This window comes from Ictalurus furcatus, chromosome 4, assembly GCF_023375685.1.
Source record: "Ictalurus furcatus strain D&B chromosome 4, Billie_1.0, whole genome shotgun sequence".
In the NCBI taxonomy this organism is placed as follows: Eukaryota; Metazoa; Chordata; class Actinopteri; order Siluriformes; family Ictaluridae; genus Ictalurus; species Ictalurus furcatus.
The window spans coordinates 12,049,872-12,073,256 of NC_071258.1; the positions used below are offsets into that span (position 1 = coordinate 12,049,872).

Consider the following 23,385-nt stretch of genomic DNA (forward strand, 5'->3'; position numbering starts at 1 on the left):
AACCGTGACCTCGCTTGAGAAGACATTGCACTCGATACACCAGCCTCGTGCTGATTTTCAAAAAAACCCTTTATCATCATGACTGAGTGCAAAAACTCTGTGTTTGTTGTGGTCTCGCGCGCCGGTATTTAGCCGCGTGCACACAGGGTCCATGGCAGTCAGAGGAAGTGCCGTGTGCAAACAGAGCCCACGGCAAAACACTGAAAATGAACTCTAATTAGGAAGATCAATTCTTTAAAAATTAAATTTTGATTATTTAAATAGCTATTGTATCTGTGCATTAAGTTTGTAAAAAATATTTTTAAAAAATAATTTAAATATATTTACTTTTACATTTAAATACAACACAGGTTTCTTGAAATGTTCCTTACAAAGAAAGATTATTATTGTTGTTGTTGTTATTATTATTATTATTATTATTATTATTAATATTCTCTTTCTCAAAAGGCACAACTTTTGTCATTCTAGTTTACTGGAGATTAAATGGGATTAAATAGAATGAGTATTATCTTATTTTTATTTTTTTACTTCTGGGACAATTAATTAATGTATTGCTTTTGAAGGATTTGTGTATTATTGTAATTTATTCGTGCATTAAAGTGTTCAGTGACTGACCAAGGCAAAACATCTAACTGAAAATTAACTGTAATTACAAAGATAAACTGAAATGAACCTCTTCAGAAATTAATTTAAATTATTTAAATATATTTTCTAATCTTTGAATTAAGTTTGAACAATTGAGAATTGAGTTTAACCAATTATATAATTTTTTTAATGTGTACATTTGATCATTAATCACAGATTTGTTTAAATAGTCATCTTCCTAAATGCTTTTTTTTTAATCTTACTTATCTTTCTAAATCGACGCGTGCGTGACTGTTAAGATTCTAGTTTATTCGAGATTGACTCTAACCCCCCCCCTTGGGACAATTGCTTTGAAAAGACCGTTTTTTTTTTGTTTGTTTTTTTTTTTTTGCAGTTTCCTCGTGCATTTTAGGAAGTGCCGTGTGCAATGAGTGACTTAACCGAAACTTTTTAGCATTAAACACAGACTCCTTCAAATATTTGATTACCTAACTTCACGAATAAACTAAAAACAAAAGCCTTTCAGTCACACACCACAACGCTGTCATAAACTCCCACCATGATAACAGACTCAGGTGAGCTTTTGAAATGAAACTAAGAAAGCTGATCAGAAAGAGTAGGGTTTGTGTATAATGATATAAACAAAGGTGTTGATTTAGGGGGAGGCGTGTGTAATTATTGTTTGAGGGTTTGCACCCAGTCTAGATGGCGTAATTGTGTCAGTGAATGAGTGTGAAGCCGTGTGCAGTGTGTTTGGGGGCGGAGCCTCTGATTTTGCACGCGTCCTGACCTCATGAGCGTGCTATAAATTCACCACCTGCACATTCACACAGCACATTCAACCACCACAGAGAAGATTCTACACGGCTCCAAGACGCTTAACGAGCTTTTCCCAAGACGATAATGGATCCCTGCGAGTGCTCCAAGAGTAAGTAGTTGTTGTGTTCTTTTCTTTTTTTTTTTTTGTCATTCCCTCCTCGTTTAGTTTTAGCAGTGTCTTGAATTGGTGAATAAATACCTTGTTAACGATACTGCGTTCTTCCTCGTGACAGCTGGAACCTGCAACTGCGGTACATCCTGTAAATGCTCAAACTGCCAGTGTGCATGCTGCAAGAAAAGTAAGCTTATTTTAAACTTCTCAATGAAACCCCACTTTAGTTCATGACTTGTCAATTGCTCACGTGTCTCTGTGTCTCAGGCTGCTGCTCTTGCTGCCCTTCTGGCTGCAGTAAGTGTGCGTCTGGATGCGTGTGCAAGGGTGATACCTGCGATTCCAAGTGCTGCCAGTGAAGACTCCAACGTTACCTCCATGTTACTCTGTCTTTGTATAGCTTGTAGCATGTAGGTTTCTCTTTATGTGGACATTCCAATGAATAGTATCAGTAGTACATGTCCTTGATGGTGATCTGTTTTGTTTTTTTTTTTGTCAAACTTGTTGCTTTTGTTTCTAATGATGACTCTTCTCATGTCAGCTCCTTTTGTATAAGGCCTTCTCTTTCTTAAAGTGCACTTCTGAAGAGTAGGAGCTTTGTCAAATAGGGTTTTTGACACTTGTGGACTAACCATACATGTAACTGTCATATCGTCATGTATAATAAATGACTTGAATCAATCACTTGCCCAGTACTTTTATACCAATGTGACTCTTATCCTTCATTGTGCCTCATATCATCTTGATGGTAGCTTTGCCATCTACAGAGGAACCAGTTCTAGTCTTCATGCTGGGAGTAAACAAATGCTTTGCTCTAAGCAGTTGGTAATGGTGAGCTTCTTGAAACCTACTCACCCACATCATGAGTGTATTCTATTGAATCTACAGCATGCTAGAGGTCCAAGCTACATTCAGTATCTCAAACATTTAATAAGGTATTTTACAGAAGGAGTGGGGGGGACAAACCTTCAGCTCTTCCACATTTGTAACAAAGAGGTGTGAAAATGAGCTAAAAATGGTGGGTTAAAAACAGCCTGCAGAAGTCTTATGTTGAAGTTTAGGTGCTTTGTATCTAATTTGTGTTATTGATGGGTTAGATGCTTAGAATTTTTTTTTTTTTTTTTTTAAATTACACTTTCATTTGGCAGATGCCAGAGTGACTTACATTTCTCATTTACGTAGTTAAGGGCATACACAGGAGTGTTACTGAGATCAGGCATTGATGTTGGGTGAGGAGGCCTGGGTTGCAATCAGTGTTCTAGTTCATCCAAAAGGTGTTTAGTGGGGGTCGAGGTCAGGCCTCTGTGCAGCCCTCTTGATTTCTTCCACTCCTATATTAACACACCATGTCTACATGGAGCTCACTTTGTGCACAGGAGCACTGTCATGCTGGAACAGGTTTGGGCCTCTTAGTTCCAGTGAAGGGAAATCTCTGGGGAAAACAAGAGCTAGAATGACTTTAAAACAAATCTTTATATCCAGTGATGTTTTTAAAGACATTCAAAAAGAATTAAAACGACTTAAAAACCAAGGCATCCTGGTTTAAAGACTCTTCAGTCTGGGATTCTATTCGTATGTTATATCTTGGCTATGTAAATACTATATAATTGTAAAAAATTTTGTATAAATTTCAGTAAAATTATTTAAAAGATATCTCAATACTACAGCATACAAAGACATTATATACAATCGGGTGCTTCCAACTTTGTGGCCACAGTTATTGTGCAAATGTATTGTTTGTTAATATTTAATATTATTTTGCAATGTGATGATTTGTATGTTCAATGTACTATTAATTTAAAAAAAAAAAAAAAAAAAAAAAAACGTTTATTTTGAGGTCTGTCCAATGTTTGTATAGTTTGGTTTTTAAATAAAGTTATTTTGAAAGCGCGGCCGCGTGACGCAGCGGGGTGAATGAGCCAATCAGCGGCGGCGGTGTACAGAACCCGGGAGTGAAACTGGAGTAATGTGGATGCGGTGCTTCTTGCTCTAAACTGTCAAAACAATTAGTTTGAGTGTTCCGTCGCAATTTAAGGGATTTTGGCAATAAAGCGGTAAGTGAAACGATCAGACTCTTAATCAGACTCGGACTGAGTTACTTGTTTTCGGACACCGGTGCTTTCCTTCCTGTCATGACGCGTGCTGGACTCCTGCAGGCTAACTGCTCAGCTAGCCCGTGTGTTTGTAGTTAGCTAACGAGCCGGGCTGCTCATTCATACATTCAGGCATGTAGATAGTTGTGACATGTTTGTTTTCAGTTTTCTTTCCATATTTTAGCACAATATTATAAATAAATCCGTTTCCACAACATCTACAGTAGCCGAGTAACGTAGCCGTGTAGCTAACTAACGTTATTTAGCCGGACTAGATGTGTTAGGAATCAGTTCACTAAAAGCCTGAAGCCCGAGAGGCTCCCTGTGTCATTTCAGCTTTTATATGAAGTGTGTAAACCATTCATTAAAAACAAATAAAATGAATCAGTTGAGTACTGGGCGATATGATAAAAAATACTGTATTGCGATACTTGATGGTATTTCTGTGATGCACGATATGTATCATGATATATTAGTTTGATAACAAACGACATGAAAAAATAGAGTTTAAATTAAGAAAGTAGGGCTGGGTATTGGGAGCAATTTGCTGATTCGATTCTTATTTATATGGGTTTGATTCGATTAAATTTCGATTCGATATCTTTTAGTTATCAATGTTTCATTTAAAATGTTTGTTTTTCAGACATGGAATCCATGTTTTAATATAAATGCTGGTAACTGAAACCCTCCTACTAGGCTGTATTACTGAAATACACGTTTACGTTAACAATAGGGTGCACACAGTTCCGTTTAAATACTTTTTTATTTTTAATTTGAGTAACAAACATTTCTTGTAACAAACAAGAAATCATAAATATGTGCATACAGTGCACACAAGGTAAGCACAAACTGCACACTGCATATTACTGTAAAAAATAATAAAAACAAATGTGCAACAGTGAAATTCATTAACAACTTGAAACATGTTTAAGAAATAAAACAGTTTTCAAAATTCAAAACATGAAATATGGCGACGTGTTGAGGACAAGAGGCGAAGGACAGATAATATTCACGTCCTCTCAAGTAAAGCATGCGTTAAGAATCGACTCGGGGATTTCCTGACGCGATATCGTTTCGTTAAATTAAAGATGGATTAAAATCGGAGGATCTTTTTTTTTTTTTACCCAGCCGTATAAGAAACTGTAAATAAAACAGTATTTAATACTTTTATTTTTAACGTCTGCTGGGGAAAAAAAAACGTAACACAAAAATGTATGCAATCAGTTTAGTAGTGGAAAAAATTTAATTGTTTAAAAAAAAAAAACTTTACAATTTTAAAGGTTGGAATAAAAACATTGAATAATCTACTGTCAGTCAGAGCTTGTAACTATTATATAAATATAACGGTTGATATCTGAGAAAATTCTGTTGATATTGCGTAGTGAGTCCGTCAAAGCATCTTTCAAATGTGCATTATATTCAGACAGAGAAATGCAAAAGTTTTCGATTGCCTAGCTAGCTCATCTCTGTTTGCCCCATCTATGTCAGGTATGTGTGCTGGCAGTCTTCCCAAATAAAAATGACATATAATCATCGCATAATCAAGGTCTCTCGTGTAGGGATGTCACGTTACCAAAAATCTAGTAGTCAGTACCGATACTACCAAAAGTACACGATACTTGATACCGAAGTCGATACCACTTCCACAGTGGTTTTATACCACAGTGGTATAAAAATAAAATAAAAAATTAAATTGAAAACTCTCCTGGAGGACATCCTCCTCTGGCTGATACTGGCAAAGAGAAAGAGAGAGAGATTTTAGTTATCAAACACTGTCTGACAATCACTCCTAAACGCGTGCGCGTGCACTAACACACACACACACAGATGAGGACGGGTTCCCTTCTGAGTCTGGTTAATCTCAAGGTTTCTTCCTCATATCATCTTGGGGAGGTTTTCCTTGCCACTGTCGCCACCGGCTTGCTCAATAGGGATAAATTCACACAATTAAAATCTGTATCCAGTGTTTATATGTTTCTGTAAAGCTGCTTTGAGACAATATCCATTGTTAAAAGTGCTATACAAATCAAATTGAATTGAAAGTAATACCATTAAAATCTTAACGATACCCATCCCTAAATAGTGTTCATGGCTTTTTACCTAAAATATCAAATAGTTAGTGACAGTGGGCCTCATTTATCAATGTTTTCATAGGCTTTTTCATCTTTTCATAAAAAATTCCTGCCAGATTTCGGTACAAATTTCAGTGACACTGTACTCGCATGTGTTTGTGACGCCCGACAAAACTCCATAAAAGGAAAGCTCCCAGAGAGCTGAAAATGTCACAATGATGACTAAATGGTAAAAGTGCACCTCCTAAGCGTGGCTAAATCTTTTAAATCTGCTACTACAGATACTAACTGACTCTTCCTTCTGTTGTATAACGGCATTTCTTTTCTCCTAATTGTTTAGTTAATTGCCTAATTAATCATTTGTTTTGGATTGCTGTTTTTCGGGTCATTAATAGGAAGTGAGCAAATTTCACAGACCTTTCGTTAGAGGTCGACCGAGAGTATTTACACGTCCAACCCTATACGGAAGAACTGTTCTTATTGCACTATGCACAACAGAGAGTCATTTAAACTTCAGGCTTAATAATACTGACACTTGATAGTAAATTGTACTAAAACAGTAATACACATACTCTCCTCATTTATACTAGTTTTGTTACTTACAGAGTGTGAAACTTAAGGCTGTGAAGGGGGTTAGCAGGTGCACACATGCTCATAAACTCTGTAATATTTTGCGAGTCTCAGGTGCTTGGACATGGATGCCGAGGGCTTCGGGGAACTGCTGCAGCAGGCCGAGCAGCTGGCAGCAGAGACCGAGGCTGTGTCCGAGCTGCCTCACGTCGAACGCAATCTTCAGGAGATCCAGCAGGCTGGAGAAAGGCTGCGCTCTCGCACCCTCACAAGGACCTCACAGGACACGGCCGATGTCAAAGCGTGAGTGTGCATCTGTTCAACCCTTTTATTCGCCTTTTGATTATTATTTTAATACCACACGACGGTAATTTTAACAGTTATAGCATATATTTTTGTTTTCTTTTTTCTTCTTTTGTCCTTCTGCCCATAAGCGTATGTCACTCTGGAAGATTTTGCTCTGAAGTTAATTTCTACAAACCAGTTCCACATTCATAAAAGATGCATGCAGTCATAATTAAGATGAGCATTTAGTGCAAAAAAAAAAATCTGCGCGATTATGTTGCAGTTTTCCTGGCTTTCTTTTTAATGCTATGGTTTTCCTAACTGATGTTTAAGCCTCTGGTATACGTCTTTTTTTTTTTTTTTTACACGTACACTAGCGTATATGCACGCTAGCGTATACGCACAGTTGTACGCATAGCCTGTCAAAGTATACACTATTTGACATGTAGGCGTACACAGGCGGTCGACACATGAGCATTATGACAATTTGCACTACCCCTCCTGTCCTGCAAGAGTCATTATAGAGCAGTAAAGCAGGTCTTTTAGTGTGAAGGACAACAACGAGGAAGAATCACAACAACATGAAGAACAATGCTTGGGCAATCTATCGCCACGATTAGCACATATAAACAAGTCCTTATACACTTTAAGGCTAGAATTATACAAATGTGGGATCTTTCTAACCTGCACTTTCCGTCTCGTCCGTTTATTCCGTTTTTTTCTTCAACTACCTTGAGAATCAACGGCCCCGGGTCACTGTTGCCCCCTTGTGGAACAACTAAATAGTGCAAAAGAATTAAATGTGCATGTACTCATGTACACGCATACTCTGCTGATGATGAAATTTGCATCACACGTACTGTACGATGTTCTTAGCGTATGCGTAAAAAGTGAAGCATACTTTCCGCTTTATTGTCAAATTTAAAAGTCATACAATTACTAAAGTTGTTTTGACTTTTTTTTTAATGTGTTCAATCTACTAGAAAATTCTTGTTTTTCTATCAGGTTTCGTAAAGTAGACTTAATAACATTTAGTACTTACTGCAATCATGTTGGAGCTGAAAATTCCCTTTGTGTAACTGAACTGCGTTAGAAGAGCTGCTTATTCAAGTCAAGGAAAATCAAGTGGGTTTTTATTGCCATTGCTCTGCATAGCTTGTATACAGTGGAGTGAAATGTCGTTTCTCCATCACCATGGTGCCACACACAACAGTACGCAAGACTACATAAAGTGCAAATACACAAGTGTGAGACAAGTGCAGGACAATAAATACACAGAACTATAAATATACAGGACATGGGCTAAATGTAATTTTAGCAGTTTTACACTTTAATTTGGTATTAATCTTTCTGCAGGTATTAAGTGATCACATACTCTCTGAAACGGCACAATTATTCCTAGTGGCCAGTTCAGCTTAAACTGACTGGAAAGTTACAGGTTAGAGCAAGGGACAAACACACAGAAAACACACCTGAAAGTTCTGCCAGAAATCAGAGATGCCTTGACTTTGAGCAAATTTGAGCACTATAATACCATTAGAATTAACTGACAGCTAGTGTGACATTAGCTAATTAGCCAGCAACACTTAACAGCTCCGGGAGTTCCAGGTATAAATGTATCCAATCCCCTTTTTTCGTGTGTGTTTGCTAGAATTTTCTTTTTTAATCAACCAAATGACAAAATTGACTTAAGATGTAAAAGTAATAAAAAGTAGGCTAGCTCTAGCCCAAATTATTTATGCAAGATCTTGTTTCTTTATGACTCAATGATGCAGATGACCCTAAAACGGTGTTAAAATATTTTATGTTAAAACAAACCTTTTCCGAGAGCAGATGATGATTATTATTATTATTATATATAAAGGAGACATTATTCAGCTACAACACCTTTTACCTCATAGAAGCTCTGACACAGTGTATGAATTACATTTATCAATTACCATCGGTATATTTTTCCCTTCTCTTTACAACTATTGGCTATCAGAGGTGGCTTATCCTTTATAACTATTGGATATAAGAGGTGGATTATCCTATATAACCATTGGATATCAGAGGTGCTCATTTTTGTAAAAACCTACAGGGGGAAAAAAAAATCCAAATGACTTTTTTTTTTTTTTTTTTTTTTTAAACACAATTGTTAATATGTTCTGTCATGTTGGATATTGTGTTAAACAATATACAATATTAACATTTCAAGAAAACTGCACATCCTATAATATCATGTAAGTATTAAAATAATGAGAAAATGATTTCACATTTCGTAGGGATGCAGTAACTTGCAGTAACTGAATGTTTGAAGGACATCAAAATCTTTTGTGTATAACCATTTAACTCACTTCAGTGTCTTGAAATGATCCTGACTTTGATGGAATCATGTATTAATATACCTTGTATATCTTTTTTTTTTCTTTTCCTCATCAGCTCGATTCTCCTGGGCTCTAGAGGACTGGACATCTTTCACATCTCCCAGCGCCTAGAGAGCCTGAGTGCAGCAACGACCTTCGAGCCACTGGAACCAGTGAAAGACGCAGACATTCAGGTGAGGCAAATGTAGGGCTGCAACTAATGGTTATTTTGATAATCGATTAATCTGTTGATTATTTCTTTGATTAATAGATTAGTTGGACTAAATGGCCAATTTTTATTTTCTGTATTTTTTTGGAAAAAAAAAACAGGTTATTTCACATTCTGCCCAATGTTGTCCTTCAAGCACTGTGCAAATTGAAGGATATGAAAAAGGTATTAAATGTGTCTTTGTTGCTACGCTATACATTGTGCTAAGGATTAAAAAAAAAAAAAAATTAACATTATATTTTGAAAACAAAAAAACAACTGATTGTCCACAAGTTTTAAGCAGAAGTTAACTCACTATATTAAAAATTATAAAAAAAGAAAAACAAAAGCACAAAGTGTTAACTGGTAAGAGGTTGAATGTTCTGCAGTAATGCATATTCACTCATCTGAACACAGTAACATATTCCTTTATTCTGTAAATGTATGACACTTCTTAGATTTCTATACAATTATGTTATAAAACCCATTACAGTTACCGCTCTCATAATAACACACAATTACTTTTGTTTCTAAATATAGCATCAAACTACATATTTGATCAAAATGAATATTTTAGTCAGAGTTATTGTGATTCCTTTCTATCGTGCGCTGTTTGTTTGATGCGTGGACTCGCGCTCATTCAGTGGAGTTAGTGGCGTGAATTTCTAACATTTACAGATAAGGATATAAAGGTGAAAATGTCATTTCTGCCCTGAAGAAAACATGTCTGGAACACATTAAACAGCACACGCATCTGTCACAGCATCTGACACGACAAGCCACGTTAATACTAGGGCTGCAACTAACGATTATTTTCATAATCGATTAGTTGGCCGATTAATTGGATGGGGGGCAAACTTTCAGGCTAGTAAACTAATGTTTGAGATGATATTACCTTTCTAGACCAGTGGTTCTCAACCTTTTGTGAGCTTTGGACCCCTAGCATATTTCGAACAATCCACAAGGACCCCCCTCACTCCACAACGATTATAGGCTATATATTAAACAGTTATTTCTATATATTTTTACTTTATTATATTAATATTAACATTAATAATCTTAACATTAAAATTGAATCAAAATGTAGCATATATTAAATATGTACTATGTAGATGATGTGTAGACCAGATATCAGAAGACTAAAGGGTACGTAGGAGGTAGTGGATTGAAACAATAACAGTGACGGCACAACTGATAAGGTAAATATAGAATGATTTATATGCAATTTAGAGTGATTGAAATTAAACATGTACAGTACGTATATATTACCCTAGGGTGCACCCTCTAAGTTAAGCCTAAGATAATATATATATATATATATATATATATATATATATATATATATATATATATATATTACACGGAATATAACAAAACTTAAATAAAATGAAATCACATCCAGAATTAAAATGTCTTTTTCAATGTCTTTGCAATTTCTTTTACTCTGAATGAAGGCACTCCTCTAGAGTGTTTTCAGTTGTAGTCCTTTGCAGAAAAACCAAAATAATATAGAATAAAAATACAGTGACAAGACACAGTGGTTCTGGTTGGGTGGCTCGCCATCAAACTGTTGAAAAATTGTTGTAAAGCTTCTTCCCATGGAATCAAAAAACCTGACCTGTATAAACAAGTTTCATGTTGGATAAAACTGCACACAGAAGTTCCTCAGCACTCCAAATGGCAGTAGTAGTGTTTCAACCTTTTGTTTTCACTCTTTCGAATGGTTATTTATAATATATAATTATAATTTAGGATTTTTTCTCGTTTTTCTGTCTCCTTTTCTCTCCTCGCTTTGGCTGTGTGTGCCGTCTGCGCAATAAAAAAAACTCTTCCGCTGTCACCTGTCAATCAAGGCGGGATCTGCATGTAGAATGGTGTTAATTGGTCGAAACTATCTACATGAAACAATTTAACTGGTTCAAATAACGTGTTTGAAAGTATAGTGGTTTACATTCTGCTTTATTTTTAATGAATCTATATTGTTTTAAATTCGGTTTAAAATATTTATTTATATACATTTTCTAGTGGGCTACAAAAACATTTCATGATTTGATTTTTTTTACATTTTATTGTTGGTGTGACATTTAATTTGACTCTCTGAATTATCCTTTGTTTATTTTATCCATCAATGCAATACTTGAACTTATCTACCACTCAGGTTTTTACAATTATCATTTCTTTTGTAAATAAATCCATCAATGAACGATCAGCTCAACTAACGTGAAATTTGCGAATAACCAAATTGATTCATTTTAAAACATCTCGTTTGAATATGTTTTGATACATTTAACAAAATATATATAATATTATTAAAAAAGTTTTTAAACATTCCTACGGACCCCCTGCAACTACACCACTGACCAACCCCACCCCCGTTTAGAAACACTCTACTAAAAGGTATTGCATAGTGTAAGTGTATAGTATGTCATTTGGGAAACAACTTTAGTATTTACTCTATGAAGCATGTTTTCAGAACAGAAGTAAAGTAATGAGTAAATTTGCTTCACGCAGACCAACTAATCGATAATGAGATTTGTTGACAACGATTTTCATAATCGATTATCAACGATTTTCATAATCGATTATTATCGATTTTATCAATTAGTTGTTGCAGCTCTAGTTAATACACTTACGAGTTTGTTTGAAGTGCTTAATATAAAACATTCTCATATTTTGGACGACCTGGATCATGCATGTTTCCCGCAGCAGCTCACTCTGTGACCTCTGCTGTTTTTCACGTGTTTTATTCATAAAAATGCGTTTTTCACCATTGTGAAGTGACGTCACTGACAGGGTTATCCATAGTCATGTCACAGACCCAACTAATCTATAATCAAATTCCTTGTCAATTATTTTAATTATCGATTTCATCGATTGGTTGTTGCAGCCCTAGTATACATCAATAAATATATACACCATAAAAGAACAGAACAACAACAACAGAAACGAAAAGCGTTCACTCTGTAGTTTGGAGATCACGTGTTTGAATCACACAATCCTGAAATTCTCCATGTTATCTGGTTCAGAGGGGTGCTATTACTCCTTTCCCTGTCAATCAAAGTGACACCAATTGCGTGACACCAGACGCCAATTGCGGGTTTCTGTGAACTCGTGTATACAGAAGAGGGCAGTTACTCTACCTTGTGAGCATCATGAGCAGCAGGTCGAAAAGATGTGGTTGATGGCTTCAGTTGTCTCTGATGAAGCACATGCTAGCCTTTGCCCGGCCTGCAAGGTTGCAAGTAATCAGTCAAATAATATAACACTGTAAGAGCAACTTGTTGTAATGGCACAAATTTTAGCATTCTTATCATCAAGGAACCTTTCAGGAAAACCACCTGCAATAAATGTCTAACATTTTTGAACAGAAAACTTTCTGGGGAAAAAAAAAGGACATTTGTGTGAAGGTTTGTGAAGTGATGTGTGCTATGAAGACTACTTTTGAAGGTTACATGCACAGGAGGTTACAGGTTTTCAACAATGACCACTAAACTGTTAGTAATCCATTGTATATCTGTATTATTATGGCAATACACACTAAACTGACAAACAAAAAACACCATCTGTTAGGACCATCTGTTATGCATTTGACGGATGTCAAATGCATCAAGACTACATCTTTGTCGTAAACATAACTTGCTACAATGCAACTTGTATATAAAGAAAGCTGCTTATAAAAGGAAACGGTAATCCACAGAATCAAAACCCAAATATGCCAAGATTCTTGGAAGCTCTGAATCAAGCACTACATTTCTTCTGATTTATTTTGTGTGTGTGTGTGTGTGTGTGTGTGTGTGTGTGTGTGTGTGTGTGTGTGTGTGTGTGTGTGTGTGTGTGGTGTTTTCAAGTGTGTAACTTCCACTACACTCAACCTTCTTTGAATCATGACTGACTGAGCTAACATTTGCTAGCTAGCAGAGATTATCCATCATTTGAACCAAAGTAATGTAAGTAGGAGTAGCTATGTTAAGGTACCAACTGAAAACATTCTGGTAAACAGCAGTCCACATGTACACTCAAAACCTATTCTTTGAGGGGGAAAAAATTGCTGCTGTCAGTGATTTTCATCTGGCTCTGACGCCTGCAGTAAGTTATCCATCCGAATGGAGAAGTGCTCTCATGTCTTGTCTGTGGAGTCCATTTTAAAAAGGAGTGACTAACCGTGCCAAGTTTCTTTGAGTGTTTGCTAATGTCGTACAGTCAGCGGTAAACATTATGAAATGTGTTAGTTGTTGGTGTTAGTTGCCATCACTTTGTTTACTCACGCTTCGTTTACTCTTGGTTTGCTAGTTATAATATCAGTACAACAAGCTAGCTTAGAAATCAAAATGAGCAACATACCAGGAAAAACTGCAAAGAACTCTACGCTGAGGGACTATTTGTACAGTTTACTGCAGCCATGTTAAAGACATGGCTTTGCTCCAGAACTGTCCAGAGCTTCAGGTCCATGTTGGAAAGTGCTTGCATGGGGCTTGATTGTGATTTCCAAACCTGTCAATCGCCTCATCGTCCGTACCCTTCTATTTATCACTAAATAACTGTAAAACACATTTATCGTAAGGAAAAAATATTTGGGGAGATATCTAGGTCAATCGAGCTTGTAAAAACAACGGGCCGATAATTTGTGGAGATCCACCTATCCTCCTATACTGCTTATCCCACACAGGGTTGCAGGGGAACCTGGTGCCTATCCTAGGGGACTCTGGGTATAAGGTAGGGGACACCCTGGACGGGGTGCCATCCCATCACAGGACACAAGATCACACACATTCACACACTACAGAAAATGTAGAAATGCCAGTCAGAATACGACGCATGTGTTTGGTCTGGGGGAGGAAACCAGAGTACCCGGAGGAAACCCCTGAAGCACAGGGAGAACATGCAAACTCCGCGCACACAGGGCGCACAATTGTAACTAAAACTGATCAAAAGTAGGGTGTGTTGTGTGTTTAAATCAGTAAAAATTGTAATGTCGACAATCTCCACCAATTCGCCAAGTCTCTCACAGATTTAACCCTTTACACCCTGCAGTGGTCATCGTGGTACGTAGGCGTGTCAGTGTTGTAATTCTGACCAATAATGGACAGTTCAGTTTTATGCTGACTAACGTTCATGCAATTGTACAATAAGGCGCTGCTATTGGAGGATGTGACTTTTTTTCTTTGTTATTTTTCTTTTTGTGCCAGCTATACATCTGCTACACAATCTATTGCCTCAAATATCACACACAATAATTTTAATTCCTTTTGATGTTTTGTTTGTTTTTTGTTAGAGGCTTCTGTGGTGTAGATTCTCTGCCTAGCCTTTACTCAGTGCTCATCTAATCTACTGTGTGTGCACCAGAGGGCGTTATTGGACACGGTACTAGGACATAGCATTTGCTGCCTTGACAGCCACCACTGTTGCCAGGAGTATTTTTTAACATAATTATACAAAATACTTCAGAGTGGGATGTGAGCTCTTCTGTTCTGTTCTCCTTCCAAACACATGTAGATAAATTATGTCTTCTTGGTTTTGATTCCTAGATTGGCATTACATGCTTTTCTTAGAAGGAACTACTGAACAGTCATGTTGGGTGATGTGTGTGTGTGTGTGTGTGTGTGTGTGTGTGTGTGTGTGTGTATACACACAAGTCCAGATATTAGTCCCACTACTTGGAAGCTGAGTCATGGAATGACACAGTGGTGACCGGACAGACAGCATTAAATCGTCTGGCGTAGGGTTTAGTCACAGCTCATGGAGTACATCATAAGCTAACGAAGAATTGTATGAAATTCCATGAACCTCGCTCATTTTAAATTTGTCAGGATTAGTCAAGATTGGAGCTCTAAGAGTTAGGTAGGTGAAATACATCAACATCTGAACAGTTATGTTGTTAGTAAGCTGGGGTCAGAGTGCAGGGTCAGCCATGATACAGTGCCCCGGGAGCAGAAAGAGTTAAGGCCCTTGCTGAAAGGCCGAACAGTGGCAGCTTGGTGGTGGGCTACTGTTCAGAAACTCGGGCCTTGACTCTCCTGCTTTTCTCTGTATAATGAGCTCTCGTGAGCTAGCTAGCTTGAACCACCAGCTAGGCTTGCCATGGTATATGGTCAAACCCATTATGGTCATACCCATTATGAGGGACCATACCGGTATTACATTTTATACCAGTTTAAAGGGGTAAACATTATGAATAAAACTTACTTAATAACAGCAGTTCGTATCTCAATATCCTAACGAATAGAACGGTCTTAAATAATGTATGGTCGACTAATGAAGAGCCTGCCGCTCATTCTTAGTTAAATTAAACGAACGCATTGTAAGTTATTTACAGACGCATCAAATCTCCACAGGCAGCATAGCACGCACGCTGACAGAAGACATCACGTTTAACAGGCAGGAACAACTGTGCGATGTCAGAGGGGCAGCACAAACGTGTGTAAAATATTAAACAGAACTCTGGGAAACTCTCTGTCTAGCCGCATTAGAAGACAAAACGGAGACCATTATCGAAATGACCGAGCGCTTGATTCCTAAAAGAGGAGCCCTGTTGTACGTAGGCATTTGTACAGTAGTTGTTGTTTGGCATGTTCGTTTTATACAAAGACTATGTTTGCTGTTTGGCATGTTGTTAGAGCAGGGGTGCCCAACCTTATCCAGAAAGGGCTGGTGTAGGTGCAGGTTTTCATTCCAACCAAGTAGGAGCCACACCTGAATCTATTAAAAGCCAAGATCAACTGATTAAACATTTGGAATTTGGTGTGGCTCCTGCTTGGATGGAATGAAAACCTGCACCCACACCAGCCCTTTCCGGATAAGGTTGGACACCCCTGTATTAGAGGTTTGGTGAAAAACAACACAATTTAATTTGATGTCACTTTTTTCCAGTTTCATTTTCATATTTTGTTAAATAATATAAATCAAAGTTTGCATTATTGTGTAGGCTATTGAGAAGCGAAAATTTCCCCATAGCATATTACTAGTTTGAACTAGGGATACCATACCGGTGTGAAAATTATGATCTCGTGGCAAGTCTACCCCAACTTTGTGTTCAGTAACCCAGAGCCTTAACCGTCGAGTGACCACTGCCATGTTTTCGCATAGTGTGCAGTGTCAGCCATGATGCAGTGCCCCTGGAGCACATAGGGTTAAAGGCTTACTCAAGTGCCCAACAGAGGCAGCTTGGGGATTGAACCCCCATCCTTCTGATCTGTAACCCAGAGCCATATCCATTGAGCCACCACTGCCCTCATGCTGATTTGCTGCAAAAAAAAAAAGCTGAAGTACCTTCACTGTCCTGCTTTACTTTGTAATGACCTGGTGATGGCTAGTTGCCTAGCATACACGTTCTTGTGTTTTTTTGCTCTCAGTCAAAGTATCTTGCTGCACTGAGCACAGACCGTACAGGATTTTGCAACAAAAAATTTTGTGATCGTTGTGACCAGAAATGCTCGATTTTGCTGCGGCTTTTTCAAAAATTTTGCGATGCGACTTGAGTTTTTTTTAATGCCTTTTTTTTTTTGGAAAATTTCTTGAATTGATGAAACTGCAATTGCACAAAAAGTTCGCAGTGATGTTTGTTGGTACATGAGACCTTTTAGCTATACACACGTAAATCGAAAAGGGCTTTGGCTGAATGTGCGTCATGATGACGTCGCGTGACACATCTCGGCCCAAATCCCCAGAAATGTTTTTTGAAAAATCGCAAGCTCCTCCGAATATTGTGGAGTTTGCTTGCTTTTGCGTTCATTTGTGTGATCGCTGAATCCTGGAGGGATTGACTGGGCTCTTGTTGGATTCCACCATTTTTTTTTCTCTTTTTGAACAGACTGAGAAGCAGGTGGAATGACTGGGCATTAGGGGAGTGTCTATATAAAGACCGACAGGAGTCCTGTGTAAACGCAGACGAGCACAAGGCCCAGGTTTTGAGAAAACAGGTTTTCACAACCATGTTATATACGCTTGTGTTAATGCTGCTGCTTGAACAACTATGAACAACTATGTCTAGCATGTTCTATGTATTTTTACTAGTAATAAAAACCACTGATAAAAATATTATTGTGTCTTTAAACATGGAATGTAAGATTTCATGAAGGAACGTGTTTCAGTACAGCAAGGAAGATGTCTGCCTTCCTGTGTCATATATGCTTTTGTGTCCTGCTAACCACTTAGTTCTGAGACTCATTTCCGTCTGTCCCATAGGATCTCGTCCTGTTATTCCAAGCAGGATCACAGACAGTTGTCAGTCATAGTCTACATGTTCATTGTAAATGTGTTGATTTTTTTGCAAAGGGTCATCCTAAGCGTGCACTTTTATCAATACAGCATGATCGAAACGAGTTTTGTCGACTCATCATATTAGCGTATTGATCTCCCTGTGTCTTTGTATTGCATCCTGAAGGCTCAGTGTGCCCCCTCCCTCACCCAAGTCTGCATCTCCCTCCCTCCCTCCCTCCCTTCTTAGCCTAGATATTTCTGTGGTGGGGCCTTGCAGAGTGTGCTTCTTACTGGAAGTGCACTTAGCATCTGGCAGTAAAGCTTGCTCTCTCTCTCTCTCTCTCTCTCTCTCCCTCCCTCCCTTACTCTCTCGCTGTCTCAGTGTCAGATTTTTTTTTTTCCCAGGGTGGACTGTGTCTTTTTTGATTTGATGTCTCTTTCATAATAACATAATCATTTTTAATATAGAGTCATTTGAAAGTCTCTTATCTATGAAATATAATGAATATGGCTCTCTTACAGATGCCATGCTGAGGAATGCTGTATGTGTTTGTGTGTGTGTGTGTTGGGGGGGGTTAAGGATGTCAGACAGCTATACAGCTATTGTGTGCTGTGTTTATGTTAAGTTATTGTTCATTGTGCTGCTCTCTCTAAGGCTGCTGAGCTGCTTGTCTCAAGACAAAGAAAGCATACACTGTTGATAAGGCGTAGCCGGTTATATCTCCCTGCGTGTGTATGTGTGAGCACAAGTTTGTGTGTGTGTGTGTTCTGGTAAATTCACTGTAAAACTTCAGTGTATTCTGGGACGAGAGGAGAGCTGTGAATGAGGCTGAGATCTATATGAATGTGATGATGCATGGCCATTGTCTGATACTGTAGAGAGACAAAGAAGAATGTAAGGCCTATAGCGATTTTGCTTTTCTTTGTAAATGAGAAGAGTGGAGGTTGTGCAGGCGGAATGAGCACGTAGCAGTATTTGAGCGAGGAGTGGGATGTATGGGAAGACTTCTCGCTGTGGCATCAAGATGGCAGAGTCGTGAAACGCGCGACTCTTTTTCCCTACTCTCCTGCTTTCTGCTTTCTCTTCCTTTCTGTCTCTGAGAGCATGCCCCTGTTGTCTGCTAACACACTGTGATAGATGCAGCTGCTCTAGCTCATGAGGGTGAAATAGCTGTACATGCGCTCGTGCCTGGCCCGGCCAGCCGTTCCAAAGCCACTGCACTCTTCTCATTAACTAAACATGACTCTTAAGAGGATTATTAGCCCAATTTCTAGACAGGATGTCGGAAGCCATCAGGAAAGGGGAGGAAAAAAAATCCATTACCATAATTGCGTTGCGCTAAGAGAGGGGGAGTTTTTTTTGGGGGGGAGGGGATGAGGGGTAAAGGAAGGATGCAGAGATGTATAAAAAAGGAAGAAATGAGTGAGACTGAAAGAGGAGGATGGCAAGGATGCTGGAGGGAAGAGGGAGGGGTAGATGGGTGATGGAGAGTGGTAGGCTGAATTATCACTCCTCCTCGGTATCCCCCCCTTGTCTATGCACAGACTTGGTATGGTCCTTCTCCGACAATAAAGCAGCCCACAGGAACCCTGCTCGTGGCACATATCTGGGTTCAGACCATTGGGCCGGCACGGGGTGTGAAGGCGCTCGTGGCAGACCTAGAGTGTGTGCCGGCAGAGAGCGAGGTCAGAAAACGCCCCAGAATGGCGCTGACCAACTTCCTAAAGCTAGGGAAGAGGAAAGAGTGTGTTGGGTGCAGCCACGCACTGCTCCAGGCTATATGCACCTACACCGACAGGCTGAGGCACGGCGTGAGTAAGTATCTCCTACACATCCATACATGCTTGCACACTTTGCACGAGTTCAGTGCGAGCACATACGATCCACAATCGAAACACTAGCATCATGTAGATTCCACACCTTTCACCTTGTGTCTTGTAATGATAACTATGGTGATAATGAGGACGATGATGATAACGATGAAGGCTGGATGGACACACAGGAAGTGGTGGCATTAGGGTGGGGTTCCTGTCTTGGTCATTGTTTCTTGGTCAAGTGCTAATGGCAGGAAAGGGGGGAATCTTTTCTCATTAAATTAAACAGTGCAGATAAAGAGCGTGATTGCATGGATGGATTATATCTTTGACTATTTGACTATTTTTTTTGCTGCATGTGTGACAATGCCTTTACTCATAAATATAGGTTAAAGGGTGACGGTGTCTATGCAATTTGTCCAAACTGCGGTCCACAGGAACGACACGTAATCTACACACACTATAATGGATTTGTAGAACTCCAGCTCTGTAAATGTGCACATTTCTAACCTTACTGAATCTAAATGTGTCGCATGTCTAAGATGTAGAATATACTGAACGTTCCAGAAAATCTGAGTAGTGTCTTATAGTGGTTACTACTGTATGTCCTTTTTCTCCACCTACGTGCAGTTCCCTATACGAGTGCGTGGCTGTCTGGGTGGGAACTGCTCTCTTTGTGTGCCACACAAAATTTCCCCTCATCATCGGATAATGCACATTTTGACAAATGCACAAATCTACCCCAGCCATACCTGCTGAAAATTCACGGCGCAATACAAGTCCTAATGACTCCTGATACTATTAACATTGATTTATAAAACCAGCAAAATAGATACAAGATATCCATATAGGCCATTTACATCTTTAAGGTATGACCAAAGCCTCAGTGTGTTTATTTAAAAAAAGAAAAGGAAAAAATAAATTGCAGGCTTTTAGAGTGGATGAATTAGTGGAGTTCCTTTGTGGAGAACCCTTCTGGACAGCGGGTGGCGCTAGAGTCTCCTGTGGTCAGGTGGCGGATAAGACCACAATGACTGAGCAAGAAATGACTGGCCAAAAAAACCAGCAGTGAGCTTCACTGCTCTTGTTTCAGGCTAGAATGATTGAGAACCATGCAAGCTCCGCCTCCACCCATCTCGTGAGCTCCACTCCCCGGTATCCCAGGTCACAGTAAATCGGTCCTCATTTGTAGCTGTCTATCAAAGGTGGGCCGTGGGGGGGAGGGGTAAAAGGGTATTAGGGTTGGTTCGAGAAGTCAGAGGGTAGTGAGGGGGCAGGGTGAGAGAAGCTTCCTGAGGTGTCACAGGATGGAGAATGAATAGATGAGTTCATACAGGCGCCAATAGGCCGTATGGTGCGATCGAAGACGTGTAAAGGGAAGTACTTCTTGGGCCGTTGAGAATATGGTTAAAGGAAGCGATAATGCGATTAAATAAGGGTGTGGTGTTTTGTAAGAAGACATTATTCTGTATGTTGGTATGACTCAGAGGACAGTGAGACATAATGAGATTATAGGTAGTATCTTGTACTAAAAGCCTCATTCTAGAAAATGTAATCGGCGTCTACCGGCTTCCTGAAGGCTTCCGCTGCCGCACGGTGTCGCTGTTTTTGGAAACGCTTCATCCTTCAGCCCCACCCAGCTGCATTCTGATGCTCTTTATGCTAACCTCCAAGCTGACCATTGTCAACTTCCCCTCAGATATGTGTACCCTGCTACCCCCAACCCCCACTGTGCGCGTGTGTGCTGCAGATGGCTGTTCGGTGCCAGCGTGCGGCTCTGCACTGAGAGCGAATGTGCTCGTTTCGTCTGCAAAGAGTCCTTTCCTGTCTCCAGTCACAGCAGACAGGGTTTCACTGAAATGAGCGAGCGAGGATGTATGTTCAGTGCCTGCGTCAGGGGGTTTGCTACACAGGCGCTTGTTCGTTGTCGAGTTTTGAAGATCTTCTTTCTGTATTCAGAAATCATTGAGTCCCATCAAGCGTAGCTTGCAACCGGTGTGAGTTCCATTGATCTGATTTGTGAAAAATAAACTAATAATAAGGTAATGGAGAATATTTTAATGTATGGTGTACTGACATATGAAAACACCCCCCACCCCAACACATACACACACACACACACACATACGCTTGAGAATAAGTGTCCGGTGTCATATTAAAACTATAAGATGTTTATGTAATAACCTTTTATCATGTTTAGCAGAGCAGATGGAACTGGTTTACAGGTTGCAAAAAAAATTAAAAATCTCCCGAATCAAGCTTTGTGGTAACGCTCTTGCAAATATCAATTAGACACGCTGTGGGTGGCTCGTCATACACGAACGCGTGTAAAAAGCAGGTTGTCGAAAGTGCACAGCATTTCCAGAACCTTCTAGACTGAAACGAAGTAAACGAAGCTAGTCTGGCGCCACCATGTTGGAAGAATGGAATTGCATTGTAGCGAATTATGTGTCGATTCCAAGTAAAAAAAAAACATTTAAACAGCGATTTTGATAACGATGCCAATTCTGCGTCCCTTGACGTCTTTGTGCCTCGGAAGACGAAGATGCTCAAGGAAGTAAGGCGAGAGAGACAGAGAGAGGGCGTGTGCTCTGTAAGCTGAGAGGGGAAAAGTAGGTTGCAGCACATTTAACCTCCAGGCCGTGTCTGTTTTTTTTTTCCAGGGCTTTCTGAAGAACGAGCGAGACAATGCACTGCTGTCCGCTATTGAGGAGTCTCGCCGCAGGGTAAGTCTCCGCTTCACTTCAGTCAGTTTTTCTATCTACACACAAATATTGAATATATATTTATTTTTATTTGCATTTATAATGTCTGTCCTATGCTAAGAGACAAAAAAAAAAGGGTTCGGGGCCACTAAGTTGCAGCATCATGCACAAAAAAAACCCCCATCTTACTTTATACTAGAGAAGGCGTGATGTCAAAGCCAGTCTCTTCTACTTGCAACTTCTCAGCAGCTTTCAGTGGAGTAAAAATAGGACGCACCCACCAGCCATTATCCCTCAGTGAATCAGAAGGCTTCTGCCGGGTCAATATCTCCTCCATCTCCCCACTTAATCTATTAAACCCTCTGATTTGGGAAGGGTAAGAGATCTCTGTTACTTGTCTGTAATAGAGACGCATTTGATGCAGGAAAAAAGTATCACGTTAGACGTTTATTTGCTGTAAGCAGGAAGTAATTTTAGCAAAGCTGGTATCTTTTCTTAAAATGTTATAATGATAAGGAGGATTCAGAACAGCTCAAGCTATTCTGTTGGGTTTTTTGGGGTTTTTTTGGGACTGAATTCTGCTTAAAATCTAGCTAATCAAATCCTTCAGCGTAGAACCTCCATGTGTCTTTGGCACTCCTGAGCTTTTCCTCGACTTGGTGGTAACATGTCACCTTGCAGAACACCCCCCCCACACACACACACACACCCACCCACACCCACACACCCCCTCCCACCTCTAACACACTCTGTTCCATAAAAGATTTCCTTTGCAGTTTCAGAAGCCGTTTTAATTAGAGCACTCGCAATTACCACACGTCGGTCCTTCGGGATTGCGTGAAATGGACAAAAAGGTCTCTTCAATCAGAGTATATGCTAAATCTGTAGCAGGCATGAAGGCAGACCCAGTTAGTGGCACACTTCCATTAGACAGGAAAGCACATTGCTGAGCTTTCTCAGTTTCTTTTTCTCTGGCCCGAATGGAGTAGGAAACGGCGATCGTTGTGAGGCCACGGCTGTCGGTATTTAGTGCGCTGTAAACACACACAGGTCCAGGCTGCTCCCATCTCCCTCTGCCGGCTATTTTTAACGCATCGCATGGTGGTTAACCTATTTCTTCAATAGAGCTTTTTGGTCTTTCTCATTCTCCTCCTTCACTCGTGTTCTCCATCTCTCTCAGACTTTCCTGCTGGCGGAGGAATATCATCGCGAGTCCATGTTGGTGCAGTGGGAGCAGGTGAAGCAGAGAGTGCTGCACACCCTACTGGGAGCAGGCGAGGATGCACTGGACTTCAGCCAGGATCTGGAGGTCTATAAACACGCATGAGCACATGCCCACACACACACACACACACACACACACACACACACACACACACACACCAGTGCTCAGACAGTCACACACATAGTCATTGGTAAAATGTTAATTTCAAACCACATATAGCGTTTGCATGCAGTGATGGCATTGAATATGTAATAAAATGTGCTGGAAATAGGATTCATTCAGAAGTACATTTAGGTCGTTATGGTGTGTTATTACACTATATGGCCAAAAGTTTGTGGACACCTGTCAATCACAC

At 39.5% G+C, this 23,385-nt stretch overlaps 2 protein-coding genes across 2 annotated transcripts in view; both read left to right on the plus strand.

The window, feature by feature from the left end:
• The first annotated feature begins 1,371 nt into the window (after positions 1-1,371).
• On the plus strand, positions 1,372-2,197 carry mt2 (metallothionein 2). The gene is made up of 3 exons (XM_053622990.1): positions 1,372-1,513; positions 1,638-1,703; positions 1,784-2,197. The coding sequence occupies exons 1-3, from the start codon at positions 1,489-1,491 to the stop codon at positions 1,873-1,875; spliced, it is 183 nt and encodes a 60-aa protein (XP_053478965.1). The 5' UTR covers positions 1,372-1,488; the 3' UTR covers positions 1,876-2,197.
• Positions 2,198-3,431: 1,234 nt separating this feature from the next.
• nup93 (nucleoporin 93) overlaps positions 3,432-23,385 on the plus strand; it is a 33,560-nt gene continuing 13,606 nt past the window's right edge. Inside the window, exons 1-5 of the mRNA XM_053622989.1 lie at positions 3,432-3,570; positions 6,366-6,554; positions 8,958-9,075; positions 21,764-21,826; positions 22,986-23,114. Coding sequence (XP_053478964.1) covers positions 6,376-6,554; positions 8,958-9,075; positions 21,764-21,826; positions 22,986-23,114 — 489 coding nt within the window. The 5' untranslated portion in view covers positions 3,432-3,570; positions 6,366-6,375. The remainder of the gene's footprint in view (positions 3,571-6,365; positions 6,555-8,957; positions 9,076-21,763; positions 21,827-22,985; positions 23,115-23,385) is intronic.